The 13,058-nt window shown below is 43.1% G+C and overlaps 1 protein-coding gene across 4 annotated transcripts in view; it reads right to left on the bottom strand.

Annotated features, from left to right (window-relative positions):
• PLEKHA2 (pleckstrin homology domain containing A2) overlaps nt 1-13,058 on the bottom strand; it is a 106,910-nt gene that overhangs the window by 25,107 nt on the left and 68,745 nt on the right. For 3 of the 4 annotated variants that reach the window (XM_087706169.1, XM_087706168.1, XM_087706170.1), the window contains exon 6: nt 8,203-8,310. The exons of the other annotated variant lie outside the window; for it this stretch is intronic. In XM_087706169.1, coding sequence (XP_087562295.1) covers nt 8,203-8,310 — 108 coding nt within the window. The remainder of the gene's footprint in view (nt 1-8,202; nt 8,311-13,058) is intronic. 4 annotated transcript variants of the gene reach the window in all.

The raw sequence follows: 13,058 nt of genomic DNA, 5'->3' as shown, positions 1-13,058 counted from the left end.
TTAACCAAACTTTTATTATATAGGTAAAGGTAAAGGCTCCCCTGGCACAAATGTGCTAGTCATTCCTGTCTCTAGGGGGCAGTGCTCATCTCCGTTTGCATGACTAAACACCGAAGGTGCAAGGAACGCTGCTACCTTCCCATCAAAGGTGGTTCCTATTTTTCTACTTGCATTTTTTACATGCTTTCGAACTGCTAGGTTGGCAGAAGCTGGGACAGGTAACAGGAGCTCACTCTGTTACGTAGCACTAGGGATTTGAACCGCTGAACTGCTGACCTTTCTGATCGACAAGCTCAGTGTCTTAGCCCCTGAGCCACCTTTATTGCATATTTCTCCGTATTTCACAGTGTGAAGCAGCAGCCAAAAAAGCCAATGCAATCCTAAGTTGCATTAAGAGAGGGATTCAATCAAGATCAAGGGAGGTACTAATACTACTCTATAAAACCTAAGTAAGGCCACACCTAGAATCCTGCATTCCAGTTTTGGTCACCACATTATGAAAAAGATGTTGAGAGTCTAGAAAAAGTGCAGAGGGCAACTAAGATGATTAGGTTACTGGAGGCTAAAACATACGATGAACGGTTGCAGGAACTGGGCATGGCTAGTCTAGTAAAGAGAAGGACCAGGGGAGACAGGATAGCAGTATTCCAATATTTGAAGGGCTGCCACAGAGAGGAAGGGGTCAAGGTATTCTCCAAAGCACCTGAAGGCTAGACAAGGAATAATGGATGGAAACTGACCAAGGAGAGATTCAACCTTTCAAGAGCCAAGGTGGCGCAGTGGTTAAATGCAGCACTGCAGGCTACTGCTAGATCAGCAGGTCAGCGGTTCAAATCTCACCGGCTCAGGGTTGACTCAGCCTTCCATCCTTCCGAGGTGGGTAAAATGAGGACCCAGATTGTTGGGGGCAATATGCTGACTCTCTGTAAACCGCTTAGAGAGGCCTGAAAGGCCTATGAAGCGGTATATAAGTCTACTGCTATTGCTATTGCTTTAACCTGGAAAGAAGGGGAAATTTTCTGACGGTGAGAACAATCAAGCAGTGAAATAGAAATTGCCTTTGGAAATTGTGGGAGCTTCATCACTGGAGGCTTTCAAGAAGAGACTGAACTGCCATCTGTCAGAAATGGTTTTGGGTCTTCTTGGGCAGGGGTTTGGACTAGATGACTTACAAAGTCCCTTCCAACTCTGTTATTCTTATTTCAATTGTAGACTTTTGCAAGGTGAATTCACCTCTTCATGATCATCTCGTCTTTCTCCAATATCTCATCTACTTTTAATTTACTTTAAATAGAGTGAAGTAACACCACCACCACCAACAAGGCAGAATAGCTAAGGACATTCACGCTCCTCTTTTTTTTACTGGCATCTATTCAAAAACCATAGGGATGTAACCTCTGCCCTATTTGGCAACGCATGACAGATCAAGGCATAGAAAAAGGAAGAGGTTTGCATTCAACACTATTATGGCTTGATCATTCTGTGAGATGGAATGTGCATCTGGAGAAGAAGTGGGGAAGGCAGGATTCCCAGCGATATCACTGTGTTTCCCCAGGGAAGAGGCACTACATTCCAGGCAGAAGCCCAGGTTAAAAGATTGCAAGCTAGATGGGGAAAAGTGGGGAGGGAAGAGATTCAGGATAACCACACCCTAGAAACTCCTAGAGTATACAGTATTTATTAGGTTAGAAGGTTATAGCTTTAATCTGTCAAGATTCCGTCTGTTATATGGAAGCAAATAACTGGATTTCATAGTGTGGTTTTGGGGCTTGACTATTGAGCCTGACACTCTGAGAACTCTTGACTCCCTCTCAGCAAATATTGATGGATAATTTCTCCTCTCCTCTCCCTTCCCGTTTTTAAAATACCTTCGTCTTCTTCATGTTTTAAAATCAACCTAACACTAGTTCTTTTAAGTAGAAATTACCAGTACTGTAGTGGAGTAACGGCAAATCTAGACAGCATACTAAAAAACAGAAATCACACTGCCAACAAAAGTGTGTATAGTCAAGGCTATGGTTTGTCCAGTTGCAATGTACAGCTGTGAAGGTTGGACCATAAGAAAGGCTGAGTGCCAAAGAATGGAGGCCTTTGAATTATGGTGCTGGAGAAGACTCCTGCGAGTCCCTTGAACTGCAAGGCGATCCAACCGGTCAGTCCAAGAGGAGATCAACCCTAACTGCTCTTTAGAAGGCCAGATCCTGAAGAGGAGACTCAAATACTTTGGCCACCTAATGAAAAGGAAGGACTCCCTGGAGAAGAGCCTCATGCTGGGAACGATGGAGGGTAAAAGAAGAAGGGGACAGCAAAGAAGGAGGTGTCTGGATGGAGTCACTGAAGCAGTCGGCGTGAGCTTAAAGGGACTCCAGAGGATGGTAGAGGACAGGAAGACCTGGAGGAACATTGTCCATGGGGTCACGATGGGTTGGACATGACTTCACAACTAACAACAAGTGGAGTAACATGAAATGGTAGAGGCATTCTACTCAGAGTGCTGTAATACCATACAACTTTTAACATGTCAATGCCAATATCGGTCATTAGGAACATTACACTATTTGGATATAACATAGCATTACATTATGAAAATGCCAGTAATAAGAAATAACCAAAGTACCTACGGCCATTATCATCTTCCTAAAATGGCAGCTATGGGAAATAAATTTTTCATTAATTTAAATTTATATTTATTCATTCATCTATTTTTATTAGTGGTTTGAGGTTACTTAGATGTCATATTTTAAACAAATGTCCCCTTAAGACTTCTATTGTATTTGTGTTCAACTAGCTATCACAGCTTTCTGTCTATTTCAGATATAAAGGACAGGGATAAGCAAATGTGGTATAACAGAGCAGCCAAAAATGGAAGCGGAGTGAAATGTGTCATCAGCTTAGAGTCTTACATTGCCCATAAATGATCCAAGCCTAACCTCTCTTGCTTCCGCTGATGCTTATCCAATGCCAATTTAGTAATGAACTTTAGTTGGCTAGATTCTTGTTTATAGGCTTGAATAAATCTTCTCTACTGCAACTTAGAAGGGGCAAGAAGGGGTCCTGATCCTTTGCATCTGACAAATGGGCATGATATAAGCATTGGGGAGCCAGATGTTATTTTTGCCCTGCTTCATGTATGTTCAGCCACAGTTCCCATGCAGAACTTGCTCTTATATTTAATTCCAGACAGACCTGGTTATCCTAAGACTGTCAATTAATTTAATCTACATCCTTTCTACTTAAAACTCCCAGTTTTTCCAGGAAGCCCTGCAGTTCTTGTTTCAACCACAGCTCCATGAATAAACATCATCATGCTCATTAAATTAATCCAAGCTTGCTAAATTATTCCAAGAAAACAGACTTCTTCAGTGCCAGGACGTGCAAAGGCCAATCCCAAATTGCTGTCATTCCTAAAAAGGTTGGGTGAGGCCCCTACAGTCTTTACAAAGGTAGCCACCTAATGCTCATTTTTAATACCATAAAAGAGGAAATACACGAGGCATAATCTTAGTTGCTCTATTTAATCTCTGTAATTACTTGATATTTTAATTAAACTTTATTTAATATAGCTTTTTTCCCCTGCCCTCTTCATGATTCCCTCTCTTCCATTTTTGAAGTTCAACCCTAAGGCCAAGTGAAGAAGGCCACGAAATGTGCCTCCTTGACTTAAGAAGAAGGGTAACTTTTATTTCTTCCTACCTAAAACCGCTTTTCCATTAGGAGGAACCATAGGGAGCATCATGAAAGTGAACATGGTGGCCACAACCACAAGAACAAATTACTACCTCCCTGTGCAACATGTGATGTAAACAAAATGGGAGGACTTCCAGTGAGTACTTGAAGTGGCCATTTTGTCTTTTTCCAACCTGCCCCTATGGACATCTTTGCTTCCCTTATAGCAGTGTTTCTTCATCTTGGCAACTTTAAGGTGGGTGGACTTCAACTTCCAGGATTCCTCAGCTGGCATATTGGCTGGGGAACTCTGGGAGATGAAGTCCACCCATCTTACAGTTGTCAATATTGAGAAATACAGTAATATAGGAATCTTCTAGAGGTCACACAACATACCCAGAGTGATTATGGGACCGAAGAAGATGGTAGACTAACTTCAAAACTGTCTATTGTCACTTGTTCTCTTTTTTTGAGACTTCCTTTCCTTTTTTGACATCTCTCTATTTTAACTTCTTTCTTGTAGTTTCATTTCTTTTTTTTCTGTCAACCACTGCTCTGGGAAACCAGAGCAACTCCGTGTGAATAGGACAAAATAGTTTCTTTATTGTTGATCACCTATTTACAAGAATCTCACCGGACTGACTGCAATCTCTTGGGAAATGGAAGATAAAGGCTTCAAAAGATTCTTCCTCCTATGGAATGACTCCAAACTAGACCACCTTTTTACTCCTCCCTCTATACAAGCAGGTGTGTCTATCACAATAAGAAAAAATGATCTAATATATAAACTATGAAAAAAAATATCTAGATAGAATCATAGACAAAAGGCTGTGAATTCACTAGATTAAAATCTATGTAGAAACTAAAGGTGGATTATCTATCTATATACAGAATATAAAAGCCAAATACCACTTACTCATCTCGAAACCTCCAGAACCGTAAAGCCTACAAATTTGCAATTTGGCACATACGTTCCTCTTGGCTTCTAGGTGCTTGCTAAGAAAGGATTTTTCAAAATGACCATCAGATCATTAGTATCTCTTATACAGTAATTAACACACTCCTATGCTAAGAAGTTCTACTCCCCCTTCCCACCTGAAAAGAACTCTGTTCCAGCTGCCAGTTGCCTCACATTCCATTACCTCAGTTCAAACTGGCAGATGTTCCACTCCTTCACTCAGAAGTGGCCTGGGACTCCTTACAGTACTAAATGTCGGTACATCATCAAAATGTCTATGCCTTCCACCTATGGAACTGCTTCTGTACTCAATGCGGCGGGAGCGATATTCCCTTATGTGTTTCAATCAGCAACCACCAATGAGCCAACGGATTGTGAACCAAATTTCTCCTGCATAGCCCGATACTTTCGTCATGAAGCACGGGTATCCAGCTAATACATTATATACCTTAAATCTATATTGAAATGGTTAATAACAGATGAAAATGGATGGATAATTAAGAGTAATTAATTGTATCAGTACCTTGTCCTATATTATTATATAAAATTAAAAGTGAATTGCTTTCCAAAGCAGTGTACAAAACAGTATATGGAGCTTTATGGCTTGTGGGAATTGATATTTTTCAGCAGAATAGATATGGTTGAATGTATTTTGCTGTTCAATGGAAAAAAGCAGTTGTGATTTCTGGCTGCAGAATTGCCTTCCTGAAAACCTTATTTTTATTAAGAAGCAAAGGACCTATTAAAGATGTGGAGACTCTAGAAAGAGTGCAGAGAAGAGCAACAAAGAGGATTAGGGGACCGGAGACTAAAACATATGAAGAACGGTTGCAGGAACTGGGCATGGCTAGTTTGATGAAAAGAAGGACTAGGGGAGACATGATAGCAGTCTTCCAATATCTCAGGGGCTGCCACAAAGAAGAGGGAGTCAAGCTATTCTCCAAAGCACCTGAGGGCAGGACAAGAAGCAATGGGTGGAAACTAATCAAGGAGAGAAGCGACTTAGAACTAAGGATAAATTTCCTGACAGTTAGAAGAATTAATCAGTGGAACAACTTGCCTCCAGAAGTTGTGAATGCTCCAACACTGGAAGTTTTTAAGAAGAGATTGGACAACCATTTGTCTGAAATAGTGTAGGGTTTCCTGCCTAAGCAGGGGGTTGAAGACCTCCAATGTCCCTTCCAACTCTTATTCTATTCTATTCTATTCTATTCTACTCTACTCTATATTCTACTCTATTCTAAATCCTTTAGAACTGCAAAACCATGTGGGGAAAATCCACTGAAATCTGAGGTCCGAAAGGGATTCAATCAAGAGAGGAAGCAACTTCTGCATACTTCTCTCTCCACATCTCCAAGAATTAATCATGTTTCTGCTGAGGATAATTTTCTCCCTATTTCCAAGATTGCAGAATCATGCATCACTTGGAAGAGAGAGACTAACATGATTGGCTCCATCCCAATTTTTTTTTTAAAGGCCAAGAGAACAGAGACCACATTCTTGGTGTGTTTTTTTCTTGTTTTGAAGTTGGGGCAGAATATTTTTTCCAAGAGAATAACGATCAGCAATTATAGAGAAGAAAGAGCACGAGGAAGAGGCAAAATAAGAATGCAAGGCGAATGGAGGAAAAAAAACCTCACAGATTGGGTTCCAAAAAATGGGAAAAAAGATAATCAAAACAAGTCCTTTGCCATCTAGTTTTGCTTCAACAAGGGGTTGAATAAAAAGAGATACTTGAGGGTACAGCTTTGATCTTTATCACCTGCTACTTTGAAGACGTAAGTGGGTTTTTCTTCAATTACAAAAGTGCTTCATGCTTTTTAATAATTCCTGCTCCCCAGATACCAAGAGACAGACACAATGCGCCACTGTGTGACCCACGTTGCGTAGCTGGCTCTCTCGGTCAAGACATCAGGCTCCCAGGCCTAGGAAGATCCATAACAAAGCCCCTTCTGTCTTAGCCAACTTAGGCCTAACGCTCTAGACAGTGGAAAGAGCCAAACAGACACACACACACTTAGACACCATCTAACAGTCCAAGATGATAACACTTGTCCCTTGTAAAGGACAAGGCAAATGTAGCATCAAATGCAGATGCTCACAGCCAGCCTGCCAGGATTTGAACTTTCCAAAACAGAGATGGGGAAAAAAGAAGGACCGATGAGGAGAAAATTGGGCTGGCAAGTGGGGTGAAAAAAGAGGTTGAGGGAAAAAAATGAGGGAAAATATGTAGAAAATATGTAGGGGAATTCTGTTGCATCAAGATCCACCATCTTGATTTTTTTTCACGCATGCCCCATGGAGACAGCTTGTTGGGAAGTTGCCATAAAGATGATTTGCTTGGAAAACTTCTTTAAAAGGTTTTATGACACAAAGTGACGCAGGTATAGATTGGTGACTTCAACTTTTGATGGATAGAATGGACAGAAAGATGGAAGGAGAGGGAGAGGGAGAAAGGAAGGGAGGAAGGGGGAGGGAGGGAGGGAGGGAGGGAGGGAAGGAAGGAAGGAAGGAAGGAAGGAAGGAAGGAAGGAAGGAAGGAAGGAAGGGAGAAAGCCAGAATCAGATGGGCAGGAAGATAGAAAAGAAGAGACTTTGTCTGTTAATGTAGCCTTACAATAAGATAGAATTATCTTGTCATTTATCCTGTCTGGGAAACTGACAACATCTCACAAGTCTGAAAGTACAAATCTCCCACCTTCTCTTTTTACCACCTGATACGTTAGTGCAGATCCTTTCTAAGTTTCTTTCTCTGCCCATTATTCAGCTGTGGCTAACTCCCCTTTGATCTGATCATTCAGAATCTCTTTCCCTGGTTCTCCCAGGGTTTTCTACCTACCAAATATTGCAACTAGAAAAGGTGTCTTAGAGGCTCACAAAAAGGTATTTTTCCAGCCCAGCTGCAGGAAAAAAATGTTGAACAAGAGAGGCAGAGGAATCCTCCAAGGGTCTTCTGCATGTTTCTATCAGAAGCTCCAGGCCTTCTCTGCCTCGTTCTCCCACAGCAACAGGTCTGTTGCTGTGGAATGCCTTGGTAAGGCCACCCTTGGAATCATGCATCCAGTTTTGCTTGCCACAATGTAAAAAAGATGCTGAGACTCTAGAAAGAGGTCAAAGAAGAGCAACCAGGATGATTAGGGGACTGGAGGCTAAAACATACAAAGAATGGTTGCTGGAACTGGATATGTCTATTTAATGAAAGGAAGGACTAGGGGAGACATGACAGCAGTGTCCAATATTTGAGGGGTTGCCACAAAGAAGAGGGAGTCAAGCTATTCTCCAAAGCACCCGAGGGCAGAAAAAAGAAGCAATGGGTGGAAACTAATCAAGGAGAGAAGCAACTTAGAACTAAGAGAAATTTCCTGACAGTGAGAACAATTAATCAGTGGAACAACTTGCCTCCAGAAATTGTTGAACACTGGAAGATGTTGGACAGTCATTTGACTGCAATGGTATAAGGTTTCTTGCCTGAGCAGGGGATTGAACTAGAAGACCTCTAAGGTGCCTTCCAACTCTGCTATTCTATTCCATTCCATTCCATTCTTTTTTCAATTCCATTCCATCTGATCCCTTCTCACCTGGTTGATTGAGATTGGTGTCTGTACGACGACTCCGCCAATGATTTCAGTCTTATATGGTTGCCTTCCTGCGTCTGTAGCTAGTGACAAACTTCCATGCTTTGGTACCTAATGGAGAAAATAGGATGAATTATTGTAGTAAGAGATGATCCAGCTGAGTTCAAAGGTGGGGTCAACCGATCTTCAGTTTGGAGTCAATACACATTCACAAGAGACAAATCCATCCCCCTATGAATTCTATTCACTCTTAATTAGCACCAATTTGTCTTGACTATGAGTAGATCAAATTCTTGTGTATAGATAGCATGAAATAAATTCGTAACAGTTTGGAACTCTATCATGGCTCCTAGTTTATTGCAAGTTTACATCAGATGCCCCAAACTAATCAGTGGCAATTCAGAATCTGCAAGCATCTTTCTCCATCTTTCCTATGGTCTTGTTTTCTCAGCAATGGTGCTGTTCCAATTGCTAGAGATGTCTGAAAGAAGCCAGAGTCATTGTAAATGCTCTGAAATAGAAGGAACCATGAAAATTCAGTTCGATGCTCCATTCAGATTCCCATGGCCTTCCTTTTCACTGGCTGAAATACTGGCACATATACAGACAAGAAGTAACATTTGTTTTCCTGCCAAAATAGCATTATGTGCCTTTGAAACAAGATCTAATCATTTTGCTCATCTACAAAGGTGGGACAAGAAGGATTTCTGCAGTGGGATTAAAGGTTTAATGGTTTATTTAGTTTGCATGCTGCCCTATTCCCGAAGGACTCAGGGCGGCTAACAATCTGAAAGGGAAGGGTACAAAATAAAAAAAAAGACAAACAATTTAAAATACAGCAACAATCACACCTCGAGTGGGGCTGGAAAATTCAACAGCCCCAGGCCTGCCGGAACAGCCAGGTCTTAGTTGCTTTGCGGAAAGCCGGAAGGGTGGTAAGGGTCCATATCTCAATGGGGAGATCGTTCCAGAGGGCCGGAGCAGCCACAGAGAAGGCCCTCCTCTGGGGAGTTGCCAGCCGACATTGGCCGGCAGATGGAAGTCGGAGGAGGCCTAGTCTGTGGGATCGAATAGGTCTTAGGGAGGTAATTGGCAGGAGGCAGTCTCTCAAGTACCCAGGTCCGATGCCATGTAGGGCTTTAAAAGTAACGACTAGCACCTTGAAGCATGTCCGGAGACCAATGGGCAGCCAGTGCAGCTCGCGGAGGATAGGTGTAACGTGGGTGTACCGAGGTGCACCCACAATTGCTCGCGCGGCTGCATTCTGGACAAGCTGAAGTCTTCGAATACTCTTCAAGGGCAGCCCCATGTAGAGCGCATTACAGTAGTCCAGTCTTGAGGTCACGAGGGCGTGAGTGACTATCCGAAGGGCCTCCCGGTCCAGGTAGGGTCGCAATTGGTGCACCAGGCGAACCTGGGCAAAGGCCCCCCTGGTCACAGCCGACAGGTGGTGTTCTAAAGTCAGCTGTGGATCCAGGAGGACTCCCAAATTGCGAACCCTCTCTGAGGGGCGTACAATTTCACCCCCTAGGCTGAGCGATGGAATAGCTGGACCATCTTTGGGAGGGAGGGAGCATCAATAGCCACTCGGTCTTGTTGGGATTGAGTGCCAACTTGTTCGTTCCCATCCAGACCCTAACAGCCTCCAAGCACTGGCACATCATTTCTACCGCTTCACTGAGTTGGCACGGGGTGGACAGATACAACTGTGTATTGTCCACATATTGATGATATTTAATCCCGTGCCGGCGTATGATCTCACCCAGCGGCTTCATGTAGATGTTAAATAGGAGGGGGGACAGGACCAAACCCTGCGGCACCCCATAGTTGAGGGGCCTAGGGGACGACCTCTGCCCTCCAACCAACACCGACTGCGACCTGTCCGAGAGGTAAGAGGAGAACCACCACAGAACAGTGCCTCCCACTCCCACCTCCCGCAACTGTCGCAGAAGGATACCATGGTCGATGGTATCGAAGGCCGCTGAGAGGTCAAGGAGCACTAGGATAGAGGAGTGACCCCTATCCCTGGCTCTCCAGAGATCATCAATCAGCGCGACCAAAGCAGTTTCCGTGCTGTAGCCAGGCCTGAATCCGGACTGAAAGGAATCCAAATAATCGGTTTCATCCAGGGACCGCCGGAGTTGAAAGGCCACCACTTTCTCAACAACCTTCCCTACAAAGGGGAGGTTGGAGACTGGACGATAGTTACTCAAAATGGCTGGGTCCAGAGACGGTTTCTTCAGGAGGGGCCTCACCACCGCATCCTTTAAGAGGAGCGGAAAGGATCCCTCCCGGAGAGAGGTGTTAACTATCGTCTGGATCCAGCCGCGTGTCACCTCCCTACTGGTCGAGACCAGCCAAGAGGGGCACGGGTCCAGTATACAAGTGGAGGCACTCACCGCTCCCATGGCCTTGTCCACCTCCTCAGGAGCGACAGGTTGAAACTCGCTCCATAAGCTCCGCTCAAGACCTTCCCCCGGTACCTTGGCTGGTACTGTGCAATTGGAATCCAGATCTGTCCGAATCCGAGCGACTTTATCCGTTAGAAAGTAGCCATCGGTATAATATCAGTATCCAAAGTTATCGGGTTTTTTTTAAAGCCCCAAATCCTTCCAAGCAAGGGAATTATTGCAAGAAATTATTTTATACTCTCATTCCTTTACTTGGATTCTGCAACTGTTTCACGCAGCTTGAATTTCTTGTGATACTTTAGCATTTTAAGAATTCAGTTGTTGCTTGAACATAGAATAATAGAGTTGGAAGGGACCTTGGAGGTCTTCTAGCCCAACCCCCTGCTCGAGCAGGAGATTCTATACCATTTCAGACAAATGGTTGTCCTGTCTCTTTTTGAAAGCCTCCAGTGATAGAGCATTCACAACTTCTGAAGCACCACTACAAATAAACAGAATGTAATGTTCCTCTGGTTGATTGCTCTAACCATTAGGAATTTTCTCCTTAATTCTAGGTTGCTTCTCTCCTTGGTTACTTTCCATCCATTGTTTCTCACCTTGCCTTTTGGTGCTATTGGAAAATAGGTTGACCCCCTCTACTTTGTGGCAGCCCCTTAGATATTGGGACACTGCTGCCATGTCTCCCTTAGTCCTTCTTTTCATCAGACTAAACCTACCCAATTCCTGCAACCGTTCTTCATATGTTTTAGTGTCCAGACCTCTAATCATCTTTGTTGCTCTTCTCTGCACTCTTTCTAGAGTCTCCACATCTTTTTTGTAGCGTGATGACCAGAACTGGATGCAATATTAGCAATAGCAATAGCAGTTAGACTTATATACCGCTTCATAGGCCTTTCAGCCCTCTCTAAGCGGTTTACAGAGAGTCAGCATATCGCCCCCACAGTCTGGGTCCTCATTTCACCCACCTCGGAAGGATGGAAGGCTGAGTCAACCTTGAGCTGGTGAGATTTGAACCGCTGAACTGCAGATAACAGTCAGCTGAAGTGGCCTGCAGTACTGCACCCTAACCACTGCGCCACCTCGGCTCTTCCAGTTATATTCCAGTTTGGCCATACTAAGGCTTTGTAAAATGGTACTTTACTTGCTTCAAGCCCATTTATAGTTCTTCAGATATGAAGAAATTTTGAGCATGCATCATACAGGTTATGAAACTCTTCTGCCTTACTGGCAGATGGGAGGGAGAAAAAAGCTCTCTGATCATCAGACTGACATAGGAACAAACTATGGGAGGGAATTATGAAAGAGCTCTGAATTCACACAAGGCAAATCCAGTCTCAAAGGCCTGATCTGACGGGTCATCTTCATTTCAAGGTCAATATTATCTCTCCACACCTTCTCTTCTGCTTCCTTTGAGAATCTGGGTTTTTCTCTTTTTTTCCTATTCCCTCAGCGTAAGCTGTTATATAATTGCAAAAAATCACGATGTTGTCATCGATTTGCCTTGTCAAATTTAGCTGCACCATTACAAATAAACAGAGTGTAATAAGCCTCCATCAACGTCCTCGGCTGAAGAAGAAAATAACAGAAGTGTCATCCCAAACAGCTTGCGCCATAATAAATAAATAAATGCCTCCAAAGTTCCATCAGGCTGTTTTGGGTTCTGATGCCATTAATTCATGTGGCTTCCGCTCGAGGAAATAAAAAAGAAGGTACTGCAGAAATAAGAGCAGCTCTTTCCAATCTGCTTGATTTGTTGTTGGACTACAGCTCCCATCTGTCCCTGCCAATCAGGGTGGGTAAAAAATCAATGGTTTTTTTTAAAAAAAAAAAAACCTGGATTTTTAAAACTGAAATCAGATTTTTTTAAATTTTATTTTCATCAAATTTGTTTTAATAAAATGCTTTTGGAGTAAAAAAAAATCTATCTAGTTTTCTATTTACGATACTTCAATAATTTAGTTTATTCAGCATGAAATGGAGCTCAGCGATGTAGCATGAGGCTGTATATTCTGCAATATTGGGACTCTCGGTGAGTCAACAGCGGGTCAGAGGAGAAGCTACCTTGGGACAGAGAAGACAGTTGCTCTCTAAAAATTATGATTTAAATTGAGTTGATTTAAATCAAATCCACACTGCTGCCAATATCCCCCAATGATGGAGTTGCAAAAAGATGGTGTGTGTGTGTGTGTGTGTGTGTGTGTGTGTGTGTGTGTGTGTGTGTACACCAGTGGTGGGATTCAAATAATTTAACAACTGGTTCTCTGCCGTAATGACCAGCTGGGTAGGCGGAACTCAGTGGTCATGTGACTCGGTGGGCGTGGCCAACTCAACATCACTCATGTCGATGGGCGCTTCACTTTAGCTGTTACAATGTAATAAGGGTTAACCGGAGAGACAGTTTCTGTAAGCGGGGCAATCAAGATTAGGCTAGAAACAACACCAGAATGT

The sequence above is a fragment of the Thamnophis sirtalis genome, unplaced genomic scaffold, assembly GCF_051295495.1.
Source record: "Thamnophis sirtalis isolate CommonGarterSnake01/CBP01778 unplaced genomic scaffold, rThaSir2_p1.2 scaffold_2, whole genome shotgun sequence".
Taxonomy (NCBI): domain Eukaryota; kingdom Metazoa; phylum Chordata; class Lepidosauria; order Squamata; family Natricidae; genus Thamnophis; species Thamnophis sirtalis.
Note: the sequence above shows the minus strand (reverse complement) of the source record. Positions and strands in the feature narration are given on the sequence as shown.